Source organism: Strigops habroptila, chromosome W (genome assembly GCF_004027225.2).
Source record: "Strigops habroptila isolate Jane chromosome W, bStrHab1.2.pri, whole genome shotgun sequence".
Taxonomy (NCBI): domain Eukaryota; kingdom Metazoa; phylum Chordata; class Aves; order Psittaciformes; family Psittacidae; genus Strigops; species Strigops habroptila.
In genome coordinates this window covers 35,851,116-35,876,224 of record NC_044301.2, presented here as the reverse complement: position 1 = coordinate 35,876,224, position 25,109 = coordinate 35,851,116, and the positions used below count along the sequence as shown (strand labels likewise).

General features: G+C 45.7%; 1 protein-coding gene across 1 annotated transcript; it reads right to left on the bottom strand.

Annotated features, from left to right (window-relative positions):
- On the bottom strand, window positions 1–25,109 carry LOC115619023 (zinc finger protein 366-like). Its single transcript, XM_030511038.1, is given in 6 exon segments — window positions 1–282; window positions 284–450; window positions 14,463–14,637; window positions 24,160–24,387; window positions 24,389–24,643; window positions 24,645–25,109. Coding segments are annotated over 6 exon segments (1,572 nt in total).

Genomic DNA, 25,109 nt, shown 5'->3' with positions numbered 1-25,109 from the left:
CTACAAATAATCAGAGAGAGAACGGCTAAGTCTGACTTCTTCAAAGGATCTAAAGCTGAGGTGTTCTTTGTCGTTTGCAAGATCTCTCTCTTCTTGGCTATCCTGTTTGTCTGAATTTCCTATTCTCTTCTCCAGTCCTCCCTCACATAGCATTTCTTCCTTCTCAATGCAGTCCTTCATTGCACACTCAGGCTTGCCAGACAGATCTTGAGCCACATCATACAGCTTGTTGTTGTCATGATGGCACATGCCAGGGCTGTAATGCTCTGTCTCATACATAGCAGTTGTCTTCCCCTTCTTCCTGGCATGAGCTTCCCTTGGCACTCCTGCCATTCAAATTAAATGAAATTCCCTTCCCTTGGCTTTTCTGGGAAAGATCAAAGGGTTCTTCCTGTTCCAAGCTTCTCCAGACATTTTTCTGGGACAGAGAAATTTTTCTTCTTCCAAAAACTTGTAGTGGTTTGAGAGGAGAGAAAAGGAAGAAATTATATATGTAGCAAATTTTACTATGTGATACATGGTTAAAAAACATGATATGGCCTTCTAATTAATATTTTACCTTTGTCTTCCACCCAGCTATCTCCAACCACTTTACTGTTTACATCTTATGGCATCTTTTTTGAGATGTGGTTAAAAGAAGTACTATCATACTGATACTGAATTAAATTAGTATTTCACTGTATAATTGATATCAAGTTAAATTAGTATTTCACTGAATATAGAGACTTAGACATAAACAGGGATACAAGGATTCTTAAACTAGAATTTTACTGCGTATAGAAGATATAGAGATAAGGAAGGCATGCAACAAGAGAACCAGTCTTCTCAAACCAATGGGGGCCTTCCTCCTGTTGATAAGGCTTGAGAAATAGGTAAACGGCTGTGAAAGAAAACTCAAGGAGCCTCTCAGGGTTGTAAATTAGACAAAACAAGGACATACGGTTAACTGGAAAGACTAAACACACATTCCAGTGTCCTTAACTAACAGATTTCATAGAATCATAGAATCATAGAATCGTAAGGGGTGGAAAGGACCTTAAGATCATCTAGTTCCAACCCCCCTGCCATGGGCAGGGACACCTTGCCCTAAAACATGTGGTCCAAGGCTCTGTCCAACCTGGCCTTGAACACCGCCAGGGATGGAGCATCCACAACCTCCCTGGGCAACCCATTCCAGTGCTTCACCACCCTCACTGTAAAGAACTTCTTCCTTATATCTAATCTAAATTTCCTCTGTTTAAGTTTGAAGCCATTACCCCTTGTCCTACCACTACAGTCCCTAAGGAAGAGTCCCTCCCCAGCATCCTTGTAGACCCCCTTCAGATACTGGAAGGCTGCTATGAGGTCTCCACACAGCCTTCTCTTCTCCAGGCTGAACAGCCCCAACTCTCTCAGCCTGTCTTCATACGGGAGGTGCTCCAGCCCTCTTATCATCCTCGTGGCCCTCCTCTGGACTCGCTCCAACAGCTCCATGTCCTTTTTATGTTGAGGACACCAGAACTGCACCCAGTACTCCAAGTGAGGTCTCACAAGAGCAGAGTAGAAGGGCAGGATCACCTCCTTCGACCTGCTGGTCATGCTTCTTTTGATGCAGCCCAGGATACGGTTGGCTTTCTGGGCTGCGAGCACACACTGCCGGCTCATGTTAAGCTTTTCGTCAACCAACACCACCAAATCCTTCTCTACAGGGCTGCTCTGAATCTCTTCTCCACCCAACCTGTAGCAGTGCCTGGGATTGCCCCCACCCAGGTGTAGGACCTTGCACTTGGCTTGGTTAAACTTCATAAGGTTGGCATCGGCCCACCTCACAAGCGTGTCAAGGTCCCTCTGGATGGCATCCCTTCCCTCCAGCGTATCAACCAAACCACACAGCTTGGTGTCGTCGGCAAACTTGCTGAGGGCGCACTCAATCCCACTGTCCATGTCGCCGACAAAAATGTTGAACAGGACCGGTCCCAACACCGATCCCTGAGGGACACCACTCGTTACAGGTTTCCAATGGGACATCGAGCCGTTTACCACAACTCTTTGTGTGCAGCCATCGAGCCAGTTTTTTATCCACCGAGTGGTCCATCTATCAAATTGATGTCTCTCCAATTTAGAGACAAGGATGTCATGTGGGACAGTGTCGAACGCTTTGCACAAGTCCAGGTAGATGACGTCAACTGCTCTGCCCCTGTCCATCAGTTCCGTGGCTCCATCATAGAAGGCCACCAAATTGGTCAGGCAGGATTTCCCCTTAGTGAAACCATGTTGGCTGTCACCAACCACCTTGTTGTTTTTCATGTGCCTTAGCATGCTTTCCAGGAGAAACTGTTCCAAGATTTTGCCAGGCACAGAGGTGAGACTGACTGGTCTGTAGTTCCCTGGGTCTTCCACCTTCCCCTTCTTGAAAATGGGGGTTATATTACCCTTCTTCCAGTCATTGGGAACTTCACCTGACTGCCAGGATTTTTCGAATATGATGGACAGTGGTTTAGTAACTTCATTTGCCAGCTCCTTCAGGACCCATGGATGGATTTCATCAGGTCCCATGGACTTGTGCACGTTCAGGTTCTTAAGATGGTCTCGAACCTGATCCTCTCCTACAGTGGGCCTATGGTCTTCATTCTCACAGTCCCTGCATTTGCTTTTCAAGACTTTCATGGTGTGGTCAGAGCATGTGCTGGTGAAGATGGAGGCAAAGAAGTCATTAAGAACCTCAGCCTTCTCCAAATCCAGGGTAGCCAGTTCTCCTGATAGCTTCTGGAGAGGGCCCACATTGTCCCTAGTCTGTCTTTTATTTGCTACGTATCTATAGAACCCTTTCTTGTTATCTTTTCCATCCCTTGCCAAACTTAATTCTAGCTGGGCCTTAGCTTTCCTAAGCTGGTCCCTAGCTTCCCAGGCAATGCTCCTATATTCTTCCCAGGCCACCTGTCCTCGCTTCCACCTTCTATAAGCTTCTTTTTTCCCTCTAAGTTTCCTCAGCAGCTCTTTGTCCATCCATGGAGGCCTCCTGGCCCTCCTGCTGCACTTTCTTCTAGTTGGGATGCAACACTCTTGAGCATGTAACAGGTGATCCTTGAATACTGACCAGCAGTCTTGGGCCCCCCTGCCCTCTAGGACTATATCCCATGAAACCTTACTAAGGAGGTTCCTGAAGAGGCCAAAGTCTGCTTTCTTGAAGTCCAGGGCAGTGAGCTTGCTGCATGCTCTTCTCACTGTCCTGAGGATCTCAAACTCAACCATCTCGTGATCACTAGAGCCAAGGCTGCCCTGGAGCATCACATTTCCAACCAGTCCCTCCCTGTTGGTGAGCATGAGGTCAAGCATGGCACCTCTCCTTGTCGGCTCCTCTATTGCTTGCAAGAGGAAGTTGTCTTCCACACAATCGAGGAACCTCCTGGATTGCTTGTGCCGGGCCATACCATCCCTCCAACAGATATCGGGGTGGTTGAAGTCCCCCATGAGGACAAGGGCCTGCGAGCGTGAGGCTGCTCCTATCTGTCTGTAGAGTGCTTCATCCACAGAGTCCTCTTGATCAGGCGGCCTGTAACAGATCCCCACCGTAATGTCCCCTGTTGCTGTTTTCCCTTTGATCCTGACCCACAAACACTCTGTTACCTCATCACCCGTCCCCAGACAGAGTTCCATACTCTCTAGCCTATCACTGACATAGATAGCAACGCCCCCTCCCCATCTGCCTGGCCTGTCTTTTCTAAACAGCCTGTAACCTTCCATTCTGACACTCCAGTCATAGGAGCCATCCCACCATGTTTCTGTGATACCAATGACGTCATATTCCTGTAGCCTTGCACACATCTCTAATTCCTCTTGCTTGTTCCCCATACTACGGGCGTTTGTATAGAGGCACCTTAGCCGAGCTCCAAAAGCAGCTGACTCAATGGCTGGGGCAGCTGGAACATCTCTACATGGCTCCAAGCACTTATTACAGGTGCTGGCAACTGACCAGGAGTGTTGGGATGGATCAATGCTCCCCTCCCCCAACACATCTAGTTTAAAGCTTTCCTGACCAGCCGGGCAAGCCTCCTACCAAAACAGCTCTTCCCCTTCTTTGTCAGACCAGCTCCACCAGCCTCCAGTAGATCTGGCCTCCCAAATGGAGCCCCATGTTCTAAATAGCCAAACCCCTGACTATGGCACCACCATTCTAACCATTTATTAACCTGCCAAATGCGCCTAGCTTTTTTAAGGTCCTCCCCTTTGTCCTGGAGAATCGATGAAAAAACTATCTGAGCTCCAGAGCCCCTAACCACCTCTCCCAGGGCTCTGTAGTTCTTCTTAATGTTTTCCAGGCTACTGCTATCTATATCTCTAGCACCCACATGGACCACTAGAAGGGAGTAATAGTCAGCAGGACTTACTAGAGCAGGCAGCCTCTCAGCAACATCCCTGATCCGAGCCCCTGGCAGGCAACACACCTCCCTCGAGACTGGATCAGGCCGGCAGATGAGTGCCTCTGTGCCTTTCAAAGTAGAGTCCCCTACTACTATGACCTGCCGCTTTTTCCTGGAGGCACCAGTAGTAATCCTCTTTACTGGTGCATCAGCAGGATGCTCATTAGGTGTGGTGGGTGCTTTCTTGTTAGCCCCCTGCAGAACTGCAAAGCGGTTCTGGGTGGGGACATCAGATTCGAAGTCCCTTGTCGTTAATTGTCCTCTTCCTCCTTTTTTGTTAGTTTTTCTCGTAACTAATTCCCAGCTTCCTGGGTTGCTGCCCTCTTTCTTTCCTATATGAGCAACGCTGGATGTTTGCGGCCCCTGTACAGTTTGAGCCTGGAGCAAGCAGCCCAGCTTCCTCTCAGCTTCCCTGGCATCTTTTAGCTCTCCAACAGCCTCCTGCAGCTCAGCCACCTGCTGCAGGAGGACCTCCACCAGGGCGCACTGAGTGCAGCCCTGTCCATTGTGCACCCTTGCCTCAAGAGACCAGTCAAGGCACTTTCTACACTCCGAGGTCTGCGCTGCAGCCTCCCCTCTCATCGGCTCTGTCTGGGTGCCTACGCTGGCCACCACCAGGGCAGAGCTCCCAGAGCGGGCCCTGGTCCTGAGGCGAGTGCTCACCATCCCGCTCGCCCTGCCTGCGTGAACTGCCGTGCCATGCCCTGGTCACCGTGCTCCTGGTCGCTCGCGCTCCCTGGGATGGGTTTTTACCCACTGAGGGCTGGTGCCGTCACTCCTGGTGCCGCCCCCTGTGAGGCAGCTGCTCGCGTCAGCTGAGCTGCCGGCTCCTGGGCAAGTCCTGTCGAGGACTTGAGGCTCCCTCGGTCGCTCTTGCCGCTCCGAACTGAGGCTCCTGGATGCTGTGCTTCCCCCCGCTCCGGTGTTAAAGGCGTCCTCTCTGGAGATACTCACCTCGGCAATTCAATACTCACCTCGGCAATTGATGGACTCTTCATCAGGGACTGTAATGATAGGACAAGGGGTAACAGGTTCAAACTTAAACAGGGGAAGTTCAGGTTAGATAGATATAAGGAAGAAGTATTTTACTGTGAGAGTGGTGAGTCACTGGAACAAGTTGCCCAAAGAAGTGATAAATGCTCCATCCCTGGCAGTGTTCAAGGCCAGGTTGGACAGTCTTGGGTGACATGGTCTAGTGTGAGGTGTCCGTCCCTGCCCATGGCAGAGGAGTTGGAACTAGATGATCTTAAGGTCCTTTCCAACCCTAACCATTCTATGATTCTATGAATTAGCTGGAAGGGACCGATCGCTTCTCAGAGACAGGTGGTGTGGTGAGCAATTGTATTATGCATCACTGTTGTTTATTGTTTCTTTCTTTTTTTCCCTTTCCCCTTTTAATTTTATATCTCTCTCCTTGGTTTTTTTCCATTGTTATCATAATTAGTAGTATTAGTATTATATTGTACTTTATTTATTAAACTGTTCTTATCTCAACCCAGGGGTTTTACATTCTTCCAATTCTCCTCCCCATCCCGCCCAGGGGAAGGGGGGGTGAACAAGAGGCTGCATTGTACTTATTGGCCGTCTGGGTTTAAACCATGGCACGTACCCACTTCCTCCTTCCCATTTTTTTTTAATGAAAACTTTGATCTAAACCATCATATGCCATAATCAAAGTCCCAGGTTTTGCACATTTTTCTCCAGAGAAGTGGAAGACATTAAAAACCTGTTAACGTACTTGTTCCATGGACCATCTGGTTCAAAGTTACTGCTTTAAAAATGAAAACACAATCATTTCTCATTAGTCTGCAATCTCCACTCTCCTTGAATTTCCTCTCTCATCTAGTGCTACTGAAAATCTATATGTACTAGATAGCGCTTCAGCTTGAAGAAATCATTATAATCAAATTATGATTTTGAGTTGTCCAGTATAAATCTGAGTATGGTCCTGGATCTAGTTTGTCTTAATATTTATCAGAGTATCTCCTTTCTGTTCCTCTTGTTGGAAACTCAGATGTTACCCAGGAGGCATCTGTGGACTCAAATGGGTTCTGACTATCAGGATGCACAGATGATTCAGACATTGCAGACACAGTCCATCTTAATTAAAAGAAAAATGACAACACTGTCATGAGAATTTCACCCAACAGCAAATACCTATGAAAGCCACTATATTACTTGCTTTGTTGTTTGTTGGGGGTTTTTTTCCTCAGTAATTGAACCCACTTTCTGCAGGATGCATGTAGCCTAACGAGATATAGCTGCTACTTTGCAACAGGTTGTATTTGTTAAAATTGTTCATGAGAAGGTGGCAGCCCTCACAGATTGTCTTATGTCTGATAAGCCTCAAGGGCTGAAGAATTTCTGTACACTGAAAAGCACTTAGGCTGTCTTCAGTTACAAGTAATTGTGTAACTAGCATGGTGCTGTAGGAGATTTACAGGGGAAAAAGAGCCATTTATACTATCTGTTAGGATCTTTGTAAATTTTATCCCAAATGTCATTAGAGTATGTGTTTTCCATATATTCCTAGCTGCCCTAAAGCACGAATTTGAGGAACACCAAGAAATCTTGCCCACAAAGCAGTTATTTATCCAGAAAATTTTATTAAACAAAATCTCTTGAACACTCAAGCTCTCAAAACAATCTCCCCTAATTCCTCCACTTTAGATAGAATTTGCATGTGTGTACACATGAGGTTGATTTTAGGAATTTTATGTGGTGGGCAGGAGGTAGGAAATGCTTTGCAAGATACCCTGAGTGGTCAAAATTCCATATACTTTGAGATGAGGGAGGAGCATCTCCTCCTGTCCGCATGCTTCTTTGTAAACTGGGCTTAGTAAATCTTTGTAAACTGAGCTTATGGCCTTTATCTAACATCAGCTATGTCAATACATCATAGAATAAACATATCTTAAGCAGAAAGGCTCTTGGATGTAGAGCCATTTGGGCTTCCATTCCCATTCCAGACTAGAATCCAATAAGCAGTGAACAAGATCCATGAAATCTTCTAGATTTTTTTCTTGACAGGTTTGAATGTATTTATTATTTATCCCTGTGTTTAAAACCATGGGGATGTACCTCAAACATGAGAGAAAAACCATAAACTCCTAACCAGATGTGTCTGGGAAAAAATGTCTGCTTGTTCATGGCTGCTAGGCTGCGGTGTGTCAGCATCTGGGAATCCTCCCCCCCCAAAACTGTCAAGTTTATTAAAAAATAATGGAACTACACCCTCAGTCAGGAAGATCAATGCAATTTCAGCCACATCCTCCAGTCATTCCCCTGGCCAACTACATGTGCCACAGTCTCACTAAGGCTGAGTCTCCACCAGTTCACTCCCTTTTGTGTCTCAGGGGTACCCACATGCTGAGAGAAACTTTGCGGTGATGTGGATGTTGCACCTTCCTCACAGTAATGGGCACCCTGGGCTTAAGTACAAGAATGTTTGGTATGGATTGATAAATTCTCTGCTCTAACATTACTGACTATATTTTCCCTAACACTTGAAAACATCAACTTAGTGCACTAAAATTATTTCCTTTGTGCTCACAAGTACTGTAACATTTTGTCTCCATCTACTACTCCATCTCGGTCTGTACCTCTGTATCATAAGATACATAGTCCGAAAGGTCTCTGAGACAAGGGTCACTACCGTGGGGATCTCTGAACTATAGCACTGGAGTAATATAAATAGTTAATAACAACCTCCCAGACTTATGGGATTTAATCTTTTCCAATTGCATTGGATCTATGGTATGAGATTGAGGAGAGACGACAATGGACCCTACACGATTCAATGTGAATCAAGCAGAAGCCACTTTATTGTTCCCACGATCCCTTTATATACAGAGTTTTCTATCTCTACATGCAGTCACGCGCCTTTTGATTGGTAAAAGCCCTCTTGCACGAGGCAATCATGCAGCTCAGTAAGTGTCCTTATTGGATCACCTAATTCCTGGTGTTCTTCCCATGTATCCGACTGCAGATGTTTTCTTCCTCTTATCTTCTTCTTAGTATGCGGCTACGTGTTTAGAAGAAGCTCTCTGATGGCTGGTTCGCATCCTCGTATCTTCTTCTTGGTATGCGGCTGCATGCTTAGAAGAGGCCCTCATATGGCTGGCTCATCACATGTCCACTGTCCTCCAAATACGACCCCACAATTCCCCCTTTTTCTCTTTGAACCAGCCAAACTTTCTTCAAGGAATTAGTAATCATGTTAGACACTCCCTTTAAGATACAGGGAACGATTAACAATACAATCACAGTTATACTTAAAATTACAATGCCTTGTTTACAAAGATCTAAAAGCCATCCCGTTATGCCCCAACCCCTTAACCACTTATCTAAACCTGAATTGACCACCGTTAGTTTGTTCATGTTGTCTTTCATCTCCTTGAGACTTTTATGAATTAACTTCAAATGGTCAGACAGACTCATACAACACATCCCTTCAAAATCCTCACACCCATGACCCTGTGCTAAAAGCAAAAATCAATTGCAGCTCTATTTTGCAAAACAGCATGTCTTGTGCTATCTACATCATTAAGCATTTGTGTAAGTACTTCTGACGTTAAATTTATCTACTTTGCAGCCCAACACCCTAACTCAGTCACGTCTCCTAATGCTTTTGCTGCAGCTACTCCAGGTGCAAACAAGGAGACGATAACTCAAGACGGCACATCCCAAAATTGTACCTGATCATTACAGTCGGGCCTCAGTTGTATCCTTGTTGATAAGTAATATTGAGCTCTAACTTAAACAATGTCATTTGACACATATCCCTTGAACCATTGTGACTGATAACCTTCTACCTCGCGCATGCTCTAGAACTTCGACAATACCATCTGACCCCACAATACTCGCAAACACACAAACTCCAAGGCTCCCAAGTTCCACAGTTATGGCACGGAGTCCTTAGGTGCTGGGGTGTTTTCAAGTGGGTCATGCAACTTTTCTTGCCATGGCTTTACCCACTTGGCTGGTATCCATCTGGTTCCTGTATCTGTAACAACACATGCATATCCTCTTCCTCATGTGATTAACTTAAATGGTCCTTCCCAGGCCCCTGTTATCCCGTTTTTAATCATTACCTTGCATTGTCTGCTCTTAACTTCTTCCAACCCTCCTTGTAGACCAGCCCCGTGTTTTACCATTGGTGGCACCAAGCTATCTTGCGGCAATCGTAAGAAATTTAACACATATAGGACTTTGTTTAATCTATCTGTTGGTGATATAGCACTTTCTCCCCCTTTTTGTTTTTGAAGCAAACGCTTCAATGTCTGATTCATACGTTCGACCATAGTCTGACCGGTAGGTGAATGGGGCGTACCTGTCACGTGAGTAATGCCCCAGAGCTGGAAAAACGCTTGCGTGGAATGAGCTACATAGCCAAGGCCGTTGTCAGTTTTGATTTCTCGTGGCACGCCAAGGGCCGCTATAGCCGAACGCATGTGACGCTGCACATGTTTGCTACATTCGCCAGTCTGAGCTGTAGCCCAAATTGCAAGAGAAAAACAATCCAAGCAGACATGCACATATTTTTGTTTACCAAATTCTGGGACATGCGTAACATCCATTTGCCAAATTTCTAAAGGTCCGGTACCACAAGGATTGACTCCAGGAGCCAAGCCTCCAGTATACTGTTGACAATCGGAGCACAGCTGGACAATGCCCCAGGCATCTGATTCAGACAGCCTGAATTGGTGGTGCAGTACTTTGGCTGACTGGTGGAAAAAATCATGAGACCGTCTGGCTTGCGCGAACCAGTCCGTTGAGGGAGCCGCCCATAGCGGCACTACCAGCTTGTCGGCTCTCCGGTTGCCTTCCGCTAAGCCTTCGATTATTCCTGTGTGACTCCGAATATGGGTGATAAAATATTCACATTGTCTTTCTGACAGAAATAGCCACAACCTCTGAAATAGTTTGTACAATACCTCATCGTTTATCTCTTTCAGCAATGCTCGTTCTATACGTGATACAACTCCTACTACATACAGTGAATCACAAACAACACTGACTGGTGTTGTCTTCCATCAAGCAAACACTTCTACCATGGCTCGCAACTCCAAATGTTGTGTGGAGCCTTGACAGTCTGTTAAAACTACATCATGCCATTGCCCATTGGCCTGCCACGTGATGGCAGCCTTTTGAGATCTTCCTCCTGCATCTGTAAAGACTGTAGCACTGTCTACTGGACATGCAGAGCATCTAGGTCGCTCTTCTATTTGACAGGAATGTAGTACACTAAAAAACTTGTGTGGTGGATAATGCACCTTTACTTCACCTGAATAATCCAGCAACGCCACTTGCAATAAAATACACTGGCACAAAGCCCAAGCTAAATATTCTGCCACTAAAGGTATTATGATAAAAGATGGTTCTTTCCCTGCTATTTCAACAATTCGATTTCGCCCCCTCATGATTAATTGTGCTAGCGCCTCCATTCGTGTTGTAACTGTCCGCATTGACTGTGCCGATAAAAACACCCACTCTAATAACCGCAAAGGATCTCTTCCAGGAATCCATTGCAGTATTACAGCAAAAGGGTGCTGCTCACTATTGATTACTGCTAAACCTATCCCATAATCAGGGTTCCAGCGATGGGTGTAGGCTTTATTAACTTTTACGCTAATCTGCTGTAAAGCCTCTTTGGCCTCATTTGTCAACGTCCGGGGTGTGTTTGCACCACCTCCTCCCCTGAGTAACCTCATCAGAGGTGCCAACTCCTCATTGGTAATATTGCATAGGGTCCTCACCCAGTTTAAATCTCCTAACAATTTTTGTACATCATTCAAGGTGTGGATCTCCATCTGGAGTTCCACCTTTTGAGGTCGAACAACTGCTTTGTCAATTTCCCAGCCAAGATACTTCCATACTTCTGTTTTTTGTATTTTTTCAGGGGCCAATTGTAGCCCGTTTGACTGCAACACATTTTGTAATTCAACAATCAATTGGTCTCCATTCAGCTGTTTTCCGGCTATCAAAATGTCATCCATGTAATGATAAATAAGCAAGTCTGGATGTGCTTCACGTACCGGAGTAAGTGCCCAGGCCACGTAAACCTGGCACATGGTTGGTGAATTTTTCATGCCCTGCGGTAACACTACCCAGTGGTACCTTTCCATAGGTTCACTTTTGTTTATGCTCGGTACAGAAAAAGCGAATTACTGATAATCTTCTGGATGCAGGGGAATGGTAAAAAAGCAATCTTTTAAATTGATAATTAAAATGTCCCAATTTTTCGGAATCATATTTGGGGAGGGTAATCCAGGCTGTAACGCCCCCATATCCTCCATGACCTCATTAATTTTCCTCAGATCATGCAATAGGCACCATTTGCCACTTCTCTTTGGAGTTGTAAAAATTGGGGTATTCCAAGGGCTTGTGGTCGGTTTAATGTGACCTTTCTCTAATTGCTCCTGTCCCTTATCCAAAGCTAAAATTAAGGGATCTGGCAGAGCTCTCTTAATTCCACATTCCTTCTGCCACTCCTGCTGGTTTCTTAATGTGAAAAACATATCTGCATACATTACTTCGCTCTGTTGATATCCCATTATTAATTTTACACACACACACAAGGGATCCCACAAACACGCTCCACACAACTACAATACCTAAAACACAAACAAAATCCAATTAGACAAACAGCTATTAATGACACAATCACAACATACAGTGCAGCCTTAACCATATTATATCGTCAACACCAAAATCGTTACTGTGATAATCCACAAAACTAGGTCAAATACCAGCAAGTCACAAACAGAAACAAATCCAAATGTATACCAATCGAGCGCTAGCAGCCGGGTATACGCCTTTACCTACGAGATTTCTATATCTCGATTTACAGAAGGCTCCAAACAAAAGGTTAACCCACCAAAATCCAAACTTCAAACAGACTCCTGAGCAGGACGTCTCCTACAACTTATGGAATGTTAACCAAAACAAAACAATATTTACAAAAGAATACTTTCTTAAAGATGGTCCTTGTCTGCTCCTGCAGTGATCCGAGTGAGTCGAGGGGTCCCTCCGGGAAAATTCCCCGGGGGCCCTAGGGAGCCCTGTTCTCAGCAGGTCCTGCAGCCGAGCAGAGAGGGTCCCATCTGGGTCGCCAAATTGATTCGTAGAACTCATTAAGAACTTGCCAACTTAATTAGTTTGGCAACGCTGCTGGCATAAATGAGTGATTTCTCCTTGTCCTTCTACTTATCAGTTAACTTCGCTACATCACCTCCTGAACATCTGCTTAGTTTCAGCTACTCCTTAGCTACAATCCTGTTTTGGCTACAATAAATTTTATGCGAAGGTCATAAGGTTCCAAAACTATGTCAGCTACAACGATTCATCTTAGACAAGGACCCTTATTGTGTTCTTTTGGTCGGGCCTTTTTTAGGTTTGGAAAGTTTTGTTGTTATATACAAAGCCACCAAGCTTAAAGTTACTTAGAACTAAATTTTCTTAGTTACAAAAGATTATATTTCATTTTGTACTTCCTTGTCTCAAATCCCCCTTTTTTCTATTCTTTTGCAAATTCTTTTGCAGTTTTCTTTTTTTTTTTTTTCCCCCCACTAACGCATTCTGAATAATCCCTCTCCATCGTCGTGTTGGGTCCCCGTCAGTTTTAGCAGTTTCGCCTCTCGCCTCCCCCCAGCCCCTGGAGCTTCCCACAGCTTCGCCTCTCGCCTCCCCCCACCGCCCTGTGTTCTTCTTGAGCGATCTTATCTCTTTCCAAATCCTCCAACTTTCGAAGTAGTTTCTGCACCCAGTCCGGTTCCCTGTGGGGCTCGAGCGTGGATGATTTTCGTGGAGACATTGGTGGGGGAGGCTTGGACGGAGGAAGAGGTGGAAAAAGCGATGGCTGGCTCTTGGAGTGAGATGGGTCAGGTGGGATGGGCGGCGGCTCTCCCCTAGTTGGCTTTTCTACGCAAGGGTCGGGAGGCAGCAGTACGGACCAGGATTCATCCACTTCCATCCCCTCGTCTTTCCAGGGATCCATCTCGTCCTCTATCGGAGGCGCCGACGGGGCAGCGGGGGAAGGGACAGGGAGCCGATCGAAAACTTTGATCTTAGGCGATGGGGGCTGTAAAGCTATAAAAGCTCTGGCAGCGGCTGATCGCTCCGCCCTCATCGCTTGAAGGGTTGTTAGAATCAGCTTCCAAGTTGTTGCTAGTCCCTTAGCTTCTTTGTTGCCGTCGCTTACGGCATCCCATAACCGTTCCCCAACCTTTTCCCAAGTTTCGACCTTAAAAGCAGCCTGTGGATCTGGGGGGAACCCGTTCTCTCTGCACCATATTAATAAGTTTCGGAGCACAAGCTCATCGTGTTTAATTCCTCTCTTAGAGAGTATATGTAGGAGCAGTTTCACAATCGCACTTTCTTCGTTACACTCTGCCCCATCTCTTATTACCGGCTGCTCACCTCTAAGGGTGTCCCGTTGCAACGTACATTCTTTTTCTTCATGGACCGTCCTCCGATCCATCCCGACTCCAGTCCCGCTGGCTCGGCTCTCCAGCTGGTCCTCTCCTTCGGGGTTGCTCCTGGTACTATCATATGACGATCACGTCGGGGTCACCAACTGAGGAGAGACGACAATGGACCCTACATGATTCAATGTGAATCAAGCAGAAGCCACTTTATTGTTCCCACGATCCCTTTATATACAGAGTTTTCTATCTCTACATGCAGTCACGCGCCTTTTGATTGGTAAAAGCCCTCTTGCACGAGGCAATCATGCAGCTCAGTAAGTGTCCTTATTGGATCACCTAATTCCTGGTGTTCTTCCCATGTATCCGACTGCAGATGTTTTCTTCCTCTTACCTTCTTCTTGGTATGTGGCTACGTGTTTAGAAGAAGCTCTCTGATGGCTGGTTCACATCCTCGTATCTTCTTCTTGGTATGCAGCTGCATGCTTAGAAGAGGCCCTCATATGGCTGGCTCATCACATGTCCACTGTCCTCCAAATACGACCCCACTTGAGATCATAGGTCTGTGGTACAAAGTCCATTTGGGTTTACTGATATTTCCCTTCAAACCTCTCAGAGAATAACTGAAAAATATTACCTTGAGAATTAAATCCTCTTTCCATGATGCTGTGTTTGACTTTCACGTGCCTGGTTAGGTTCCCCTTCAAAGTGAATTTGCTGGGACAGTAGAGGCACTTGAAAGGCTTACTGTCTGAGTGCAAGTGCATGCGTCCCATTAAATTGTGCATTCTGTTAAATTCCTTTCCACACAGCTGTCAAAAATAGTAAAAATGAAAATTACTTGTTTGTAGGGATACTTCCAAGAAGAACATTTTAAAAGGAAATAGAACCTACCCTTCTCAGCTTGAACCCTGGCAGCTTCTGGCTGCAATTTGTTTTTTAAAGATACAGGTAAGAAAACCTACAGACAAGAACATGTGGTTAAGTTTGATCTATCTAGGGCCTTCTGCACTGCTGCCGTTTTTATTTTTTTTTTTTTATTCGGTGACAAGGAGACACACAGAGTCAAGGATTCCCCAAAATCAGGGAATGTTGTTGTAAGGAGGGGAGAGGCTTAAGTACATAACCTGAAAGGGTCTTAACTTCAATGACATTCAAAGTATAACTTTCTGCCCTGGTGAAACATTTCATTTGTAGTTTATAAATCTAGCCTTTAATCAAGAACAATGCCAAGCAGAGATGGAGATATAAGATAAAGCCAGTAAAGGATTTCTGTGAAAGAGTCAAGCGAAATACTACTTGGAAATTAAATGGCTGCACATTTTGCTTAAAGCTAGAAAAAAATATTCCTTTTTCTTTCTTTCTTTCTTGCTCCCCCATTTTTTCTAATCCTCTTACCTTCTGTTTACCAACTTCGGTGTTTCAGTGTCTCTTGTGAGTAAGCTGGAATTTAAACAGTCATGGGGCTGCAAAAATGACTCAGCTTTCCCTGAAGCATGTTCCTGACAGCTCGAGTCATTGATTGTGCAGGTTTCCATTTGATGAAACAATAATGGGTTTTTTTCATAGTTGATCTTTATCTAGATGGGTCATTTTGTAGTCTGGTCCCTTCTTATAAATCAAATAAATACATTCTTGTGTCCAAAGAAGAGCAACAAAGCTGGTGAAGGGTCTAGAGCACAAGTCCTATAAGGAGAGACTGAGGGAACTGGGGTTGTTTAGCTTGGAGAAAAGGAGGCTCAGGGGAGACCTTATCGCTCTCTACAACTACCTGAAAGGAGGTTGTAGAGACATGGGGGTCAATCTCTTCTGCCAATTAACAAGTACTACTATAGTACTACTTCTGCCAAGTAACAAGTAACTACTATAGGATAAGAGGAAATGGACTCAAGTTGCACCAGGGGAGGTTTAGATTGGATATTAGGAAAAATGTCTTTACTGCAAGGGTTGTCAAGCACTGGAAAAGGCTGCCCAACATGTGAAGTATTTGAGTAACCATCCCTGGAGTTATTTAAAAGATGTGCAGATGTGGCGCTTAGGGACATGGTTTATTGGTGGACTTGGCAGTGCTAGGTTAACAGTTGGATTTGATGATCATAAGGGTCTTTTCCAACCTAAATTATTCAATGATTCTATGATTCAAGACATGTGAGTTTGGCATCACTGTTACAAGCCTCCAATCTTACTTGTCTTCTGGAATTTCCCTATCATGATTTATAATTTTATTCACATTCAAGTGGCTATTTACATCCTCTGCAAACTTCTGGAATATCTGGATGAAATGTAGGTAGTGGAATGATACTTAGTGAAGTAGTACTGTATCCTTTGCTTTTTAAACCATCTCTTGAGGGAAAATGGAAGCAGTTCATTAATATAAAAAATTGCAGTGGTATTGGTTTTTAATAAAAAGTAGAGCTGAGTCAAAAGAAAAGGAAAAAGGAAAAGGAAAAGGAAAAGGAAAAGGAAAAAATAATGGGAAAAAGTGGAGTTCAAAACATTTGCTTTAAAGTGCATTTCACTAGGCTGGAGAAAACTTCATTTCATTCTTTATTATGGGTCTGAAACATTATTGACTTCAGCACTAAAAGCAACTGTAAATTTCATAGGAACTTCCTCTGCAAATCAGAATTAGCGCTATTGCACCAGTTGGTGCAACTCCTTCAGAAATCTTCAGTGTTTTTGTTTAAAAAAGAAATAAACAAGGAAGCATGGGCTCAGGCCTTTAAAAGCTAGAGAAGTTCACTCTTCAGAGAAAACACAGATCCAGGCTGCAGCTGGATGAGGAAACAGAAGGGAAAACTGCTACACCCTCACTTCAGATAGCCTGTGCTTAGCTGTGATTAGACACATAGGAAAACCTCATGGGTTTTTTGCTGTGAGAAAAAGGTAAAGAAAGAAAACCGTTGCATGTGGTAAAAAGTAGAAAGGCTACTGCTGTGCTCTCTTTCCCCTGCATTCTTTTTTTTTTTTTTTTGCTTCAATAAGAAGGAGAGGGAGAAAGACTAAACTGTAGAAAAGGACTGTGAGAAAACAAGAAGCTTTGGAAAGTACAAAAGAAAACAAAATGAAATCTATTTGCAGGCACTTCCCAGGGGACATGAGCCATTGCTAAGCAGGCTGTTCATACAGCAATATCCTTCCTTCTGCTGAGGATGAGCTTGGTAACAAAAGGCTGCTATCTGATCATTGTCTTAACCCTCTGAATATCGCCTCTAAAAAGGTGGCAGGATCTATAGCCCAACTGAAGTGCAGCTATACCAATGCATGCAGCATGGGTGGCAAAAAAGAGCAGCTTGAAACAATCGTGCAGCAGGGTCGGGCTTGGTTAGTATTTGAATTGGGAGACCGCCTGGGAATCCCTGGTGCTGTAGGCTCAAAGAACTGTCATGGTTTAAGCACAGCCGGTAACTCAGAACCATGCAGCTGCTCGCTCACTCCCCCCCTTCTTCCTCCCCCTGCTCCCAGAGGGATGGGGAGGAGAATCGAAAGAATGTAACTCCCATGGGTTGAGATAAGAACAGTCCAGTAACTAAGGTATAATACAAAACCACTACTGCTACCACCAATAATAATAATAAGGGAAATAACAAGGGGAGCGAATACAATTGCTCACCACCCAACGAACGATACCCAGCCTGATCTGGGCTTTCCAGGTAACTGCCCCCAGTTTATATACTGGGCATGACGTGCCATGGTATGGAATACCCCTTTGGCCAGTTTGGGTCAGGTGTCCTGTCTCTGCTTCCTCCCGGCTTCCCCTCCTCCCTGGCAGAGCATGAGACTGAGAAAGTCCTTGGTCAGAGTAAACATTACTTAGCAACAACTAAAAACATCGGTGTTATCATCAGCGTTTTTCCCAGGCTGAAAGCCAAAAACACAGCACTGCACCAGCTACTAAGAAGGAGAAAAATGACTGCTATAGCTGAACCCAGGACAAAGTCTTTCAAGGGCTCTGCCAGAGAGGCAAGGGATTTTCTTAATGCCAAAGAGCAATTCCTGATTCTCCCTTTGCTTATAGTTAGGATCTCCACTCTATTCAGGGGCATTGATATTGATTCATACCCCTTCAGACACAGGAGAAACTGGTTCACTGTGCTGCTTTGTTTCTTTCCTCTGAAGAACATTGAGTGGGGAAAGAGACATAACAAAATAAGAAAAACAGGTATTCACATAGAGCTTTTGTTACTGGCTGGAAAACATACTGTTGGTACTCTAGTTCCTGGCTGGCTTTGCTTTTACTTTTTCAAAGTGAAATATTTCAAAGTTATCAAAGCAAAATGAGGAAGTAAAAAAGATTAATTTTGATATTTTCATATTAAAATTATCACTGAAAGACATATTTTCCTACAACATTTTGAAGTTCTACATTTTTCAAGAGAAAATAATTCCATTTAAAATTTTTCATCCAGCTTTGCTTCTCGATGAAAGACTCCTTATAAGACAATATTTCATTCCATAAAGATGTTGGATGAAAGACTTCAAGAAATTTCTTCCCGATCAATCTTCAGTTACATAGGCATAAACTGTGTAATATGCTCCACTCCATATTTATAGCCCTCTCAGAGCAGATCAAAGTGGGAATAAAACCTACAGCCTTTGACTTCACAAGGTATGACTACAATAATGAACCATATAGGCAGCAAAAGGAACAGATGTAGTGTCCAATACTGAATAAAACTATAAACATTCATAAGGAAAGAATTAGAGATTAGCACAGTCAAGAAAGACAAAGCCTCGAAGGTTTATGGGGAGGAGGGAGAAGAGGGGATGAAAAGGGAATGTCAGCCTCCAATGTATTGAAGGGAAGTAGCAAACTGGAATTCCCAGAGGATCCTAAAAAGGCCAGATAGTCTCACAGGCCGTTTCATTAGGATACTGGTAGTAGTGGTTTTGTATTATACCTTAGTTGCGGGACTGCTCTTATCTCAACCCGTGGGAGTTACATTCTTCCCATTCTCCTCCCCATCCCTCCGGGAGCGGGGGGAGGAAGAAGGGGGGGGGAGTGAGCGAGCGGCTGTGTGGTTCTGAGTTACCGGCTGGGCTCAAACCACGACAGTTCTTTTTGGCGCCCAACGTGGGGCACGAAAGGTTGAGATAACGACAGATCTGACCAGAGTGTGTTTAATCATATTTGTGATAAGCATTCATTGTTACTACTCGTCACAATGGTGATTATTTGGCTCTCAGACTTGTTGCGCTTGATCTCAGAGTTTCAGCATGTTGTACCTTACTTACAGTCACTATTTGCTGTTTCAGTGTTTATCGGCTGGGGGGCCTGGGCTAAGGTTCTTGTTTCACTGTACTTCATGGTAATGACTTGTAATACAATAGACTCATTGATCATGAAACTGGTCTGGTTTGTGCTTCCAGCGTGGCCATCACCCCTATACATTGGGTGGTATATAATGAAATATTTTAGCAATTGCATATCTTTTTTTTTCTCCTCGGGGGGTAAACTTACGAAGGAAGCATTCTCTTTCACCCCCCGTTCCCCCACCAGCCTATTTGCAACAGCAGTTGAGAGTTCTGAAGGTTTTAGATGGCCTTTGAATACCCTTGAAACCTGCCTGCTGATTGTGCTGGGGATCAGCATGTTGGCAAACATACGGAGTGTGTTTTACCCACGGCCATCCCGTCGTAGGAACATCCTATTTTGTTTAATGTCAAAAATTCAGCAGTATCAGGTTCGAATCTGGTCTAGGGTTAGACGACGATATAGGAGGACCACCAGGAGATTTTCCCTGAGGCTGGACAGTTATGAGTGGCAGGGTGTGTGGGATAGTATGGGCAAGTACCTAGGCCAGTGGGCCCCTCCAGTGCTTTGGAACTTCACCACTGAACAAGTGCAACATCCGGAAAAACTAGTAAAACACTTAAACGAGGTGTGCTGTCGTCCTGGTTATACCAGAGAGGGACAAATCTTGGAAACGTGCTGGGGCTTGGCCTATGCCTACAGAGCCCTGCTCAACACTATCCAGCACCTTCAAAGGGAAAAAAATGTCTCTGGATCTGATGGCAAAGCAACAGACAACGCAGCTATGCCAACTACAAGCACAGCAGCTACTCAGACCCTGACCACAACAGACAACACAGCTACTCCAAGTACAGCAGCTACATCAACCCCAGTGACAAGCACAACAGCTACTCAAACCCTGACCACAACAGACAACGCAACTACTCCAACTTCAAATACAGTAGCTACACCAACCCCAGTGACAAGCACAACAGCTACTCAAACCCCGACAGCAACAATGTGGCTACTCCAAGCACCGCAGCCACACCAACTCCAGTGACAAGCACAGTAGCTACTCAAACACCGATAGCAACAGACAATATAGCTACTCCAAGCACCGCAGCTACACCAACCCCAGTGACAAGCACAGTAGCTACTCAAACCCTGACAGCAACAGACAATATAGCTACTCCAAGCACCGCAGCTACACCAACCCCAGTGACATGCACAGTAGCTATTCAAACCCCGACAGCAACAGACAATATGGCTACTTCAAGCACCGCAGCTACACCAACCCCAGTGACAAGCACAGTAGCTATTCAAACCCCGACAGCAAAAGACAATGCAGCTGTTGGTGTTGCTCAACTCCCAAGCACAACAGCTGCACCAACCCCAGCAATAGACATTGCAACCACTCCAATCCTAGTGGCAGACACTGCAGCCACTCCAACCACAGTGACAAACACTGCAGCTAAACCAAATGGCCAGTTTGTGACAATGTCTGTTGCCCCTGTAAGCAAAAGCAGACGAAAGGCACAAAGAGCAACCCGCGAAGCGAAGAAAGATGAAGACCCAATGCCATTACTACATGCAACAGCATCTGAACAAGAGTTACTACTACGTGGGTCAGAGGAAGAGGAAGAAGAAGAAGAGGTCACTTCTCGACCCCGGACCTCAACCGAGCTGCGGAATATGCGAAAAGATTTCACCCGTCTTCCAGGGGAGCACATTGTCACCTGGTTGCTCCAATGCTGGGACAATGGGGCCGACGGTCACGAACTAGAAGGTAGGGAAGCCAAGCAGCTGGGATCACTTGCTAGGGAAGGAGGAATTGACAAAGCGATTGCAAGAGAGAAGCGAGCCCTCAGTCTTTGGAGGCGGCTCCTGGCAGCTGTGAAGGAAAGGTTTCCCTACAAAGACGATATTATGACTCACTCAGCCAACTGGACCACGATAGAGAAAGGCATCCAGTCCCTGAGGGAATCAGCCATTCTAGAGATGATCTATCGTAGGCCGGATGCCAGGAACACATCCGTAGATCCAGATGAAGTCGAATGTACACGACCCATGTGGCGGAAACTTACATGGAGTGCGCCATCATCATATGCCCACACATTGGCATCAATGACCTGGAATGACGGAATATCACCAACAGTGGATTGCCTGATTCGTCAACTCCGAGAGTTCGAAGACAATCTCACCCCTTCCATCATTTCAGCTGTGGAAAAACTGTCCCAGGAGTTCAAACAATTGAGAGACGATTTATCTGATCTATCCAGCTCCCCACGCATACCAACCCATGTCTCAGCTATCAACAGAAGGCGCCCTACTGCTCGAGAAAGAAAATATAGGAGGTACACGCCACGGGCCACCCTATGGTTTTACCTGCGGGATCATGGAGAAGACATGAGAAAGTGGGATGGAAAACCTACTTCAGCTCTGGAGCAACGGGTGCGTGAACTGAAGAGGAGAACAATGGTCAAGGATGATCCTCCCAGGAAAGCTGCTGCTCCAGTCTCTGGCGAGCAGTTTCCCAGATGGAGTGAAAGAGCTGATTTTACTCCAGCTCCTGTGATAAGGAATACTAATCCCTTTCTACAAGACAGAAGAGGACAATCTTGTGATCACTATTAGAGGGGCCCTGCCTCCAGCCAGGTGGAGGAGAGGGATAATCGGGTTTACTGGACTGTGTGGATCAGATGGCCTGGCACATCAGTCCCACAGAAGTATAAGGCTCTAGTAGATACCGGTGCACAGTGTACTCTGATGCCATCAAGGTATCAAGGGGTGAAACCCATTTATATTTCTGGAGTGACAGGAGGATCCCAAGCGTTAACTATGCTGGAAGCTGAAATCAGCCTGACTGGGAGGAAGTGGCAAAAGCACCCCATTGTAACTGGTCCAGGGGCTCCATGCATCCTTGGCATAGACTATCTCAGGAGAGGGTATTTCAAAGACCCAAAAGGGTATAGATGGACTTTTGGTATCGCTGCCTTGGAGACAGAGGAAATTAAGCAGCTGTCCACCTTGCCCTGTCTCTCAGAGGATCCTTCTGTTGTGGGGTTGCTGAAGGTCGAAGAACAACAAGTGCCAATCGCGACCACAACAGTGCACCGGCGGCAATATCGCTCCAACCGAGACTCCTTGATTCCCATCCATAAGCTGATCCGTAGACTGGAGAGCCAAGGAGTGATCAGCAGGACCCACTCACCCTTTAATAGCCCCATATGGCCAGTGCAAAAGTCTAATGGAGAGTGGAGATTAACAGTAGACTATTGTGGCCTGAACGAAGTCACACCACCATTGAGTGCTGCCGTACCGGACATGTTAGAACTTCAATATGAACTGGAGTCAAAGGCAGCCAAGTGGTATGCCACAAGTGACATTGCCAATGCATTTTTCTCAATCCCTTTGGCAGCAGAATGCAGGCCACAGTTTGCTTTCACTTGGAGGGGCGTCCAGTACACTTGGAACCGACTGCCCCAGGGGTGGAAACACAGCCCTACAATCTGCCATGGATTGATCCAGACTGCACTGGAACAGGGGCAAGCTCCAGAACACCTGCAATACATTGATGACATCATCGTGTGGGGTGATACAGCGGAAGAAGTTTTTGAGAAAGGGAGGAAAATAATTCAAATCCTGCTGAAGGCCGGTTTTGCCATAAAATGGAATAAGGTCAAGGGACCTGCACAGGAGATTCAATTTTTGGGAATAAAATGGCAAGATGGACATCACCAGATCCCCACAGACGTGATCAACAAGATAACAGCAATGTCTCCACCAACTAACAAGAAAGAAACACAAGCTTTCTTAGGTGTTGTGGGGTTCTGGAGAATGCACATCCCAAATTACAGTCTGATTGTCAGCCGTCTCTACCACGTGACCCAGAAGAAGAATGATTTCAAATGGGGCCCTGAGCAACAACAAGCCTTTGAACAAATTAAACGAGAAATAGTTCATGCAGTAGCCCTTGGACCAGCCTGGACCGGGCCAGATGTGAAGAATGTGCTCTATTCCCTGCTGGGGAGAATGGTCCTACCTGGAGCCTCTGGCAGAAAGCTCCAGGGGAGACTCGAGGTCGACCCCTTGGCTTTTGGAGTCGGGGATAGAAAGGATCCGAGGCCAGCTATACTCCCACTGAAAAAGAGATACTGGCAGCCTATGAAGGGGTTCGAGCTGCCTCAGAAGTGATTGGAACTGAAGCGCAGCTCCTCCTGGCACCCCGGTTGCCTGTGCTGGGCTGGATGTTCAAAGGCAGGGTGTCCTCTACACATCATGCAACCGATGCTACATGGAGTAAGTGGGCCGCACTAATTACACAACGAGCTCGAATAGGAAATCCCAGTCGTCCAGGAATTCTAGAAGTCATCATGGACTGGCCAGAGGGCAAAGATTTTGGGATGTCACCAGAAGAGGAGGTGACGCGTGCTGAAGAGGCCCCACCATATAATGAACTGTCAGAGAGTGAAAAGCAAATGCCTTGTTTACTGATGGGTCCTGCCATATTGTGGGAAAGCATCAGAGATGGAAGGCAGCTGTGTGGAGTCCCCTGTGACAAGTTGCAGAAACTGCTGAGGGAGAGGGTGAATCCAGTCAGTTTGCAGAGGTGAAAGCCATCCAGCTGGCCTTGGACATTGCTGAACGAGAAAAATGGCCAATACTTTATCTCTACACTGACTCATGGGTGGTGGCAAACGCCCTGTGGGGGTGGTTGCAGCAATGGAAGCAGAGCAACTGGCAACGCAGAAGTAAACCCATCTGGGCTGCTGCATTGTGGCAAGATATCGCTGCTCGGGTGCAGAACCTGGTGGTGAAGGTACGCCACGTAGATGCTCATGTACCCAAGAGTCGGGCCACTGAGGAACACCAGAACAACCAGCAAGTGGATAAAGCTGCTAAGATTAAAGTGGCTCAAATGGACTTGGATTGGCAACATAAGGGTGAATTATTTTTAGCCTGGTGGGCCCATACATTATAAACATTACTTAGCAACAACTAAAAACATCGGTGTTATCAGCGTTGTTCCCAGGCTTAAAGTTAAAAAACACAGCACTGCACCAGCTACTAAGCAGGAGAAAAATGACTGCTATAGCTGAACCCAGGACAGAGTGAAAGCCTTGTGACACACCTGGCACTTATGTGGCCTAGTGCCCTGGTGTGTCAACATATGTGTGTGCAAGTGGCTCAGCTGCTTGAAAAGTTTGCCACATTGGATGCAAGCATGTGGCTTTATGCCACTATGCTCCAAGATATGGGTGACCAAATTGTACTTGGATGTATAGGACTTCGCACACATGGGACATTGCCAGTGTTTCTGTTCACCCCCCCACATTGACATAGTAGCTGTTGTCTATCTGAAGGTTGACATCTACTCTTTCCACTTTCTGTTTATTTTCACCACTTCCTCTTACTTCAGCCCTCCTGAAGGGTGCCTCTGGAGGCCTTTTCATTTGAAATGGGTTCCTGAAATGAAAATTTTGGGCCTCAGTAAAAGGAAACATTAAGCCAGGATGGACTTTAGGATAATAAGGGTAAGGAACCTGCATGAATGCTGGGCTGCTGGGCTGCTGGGCTACTGGGCTGTGCCATATTAGGCATCGCTGGTTCTTGCTTAATGGGCTTGGCTCCAAAATGCTCCAGAGTTCTGTAGAACTGAAAACCCAAGTTGCAGAGGTCGATCATCTGGGAACTGTATTTGGGCTGTGCTGGCTGCTGAAAAACCAAGGGGAGACTGGAAGAGCCTATATCATTGTGATTTTCAGGTCTGTCTGCTGGTGATGAGGAACCCTCAAGAATGATAGGAGGTGGCATTTTTGTTGGCATGCTCTTGCATTTTTGAGACCCTCCTTCCAAGGACCCCTGGAAAGTTTCCATGTCTCCAAGAGGAGGAGGGCCATAGTGGAAATGTGAGAGGTGTGGTCTGAATTCTTCATCAAATGGAGTCATTGTGTGTGGCTTTGTAACAGGGCTCAGTGGCTGCAGGCAGCAGGAAAAGGGAGAAGCTTGTGGGCTGTCCACATTAAAACTCGTTTCTTCATTCTTCATCAT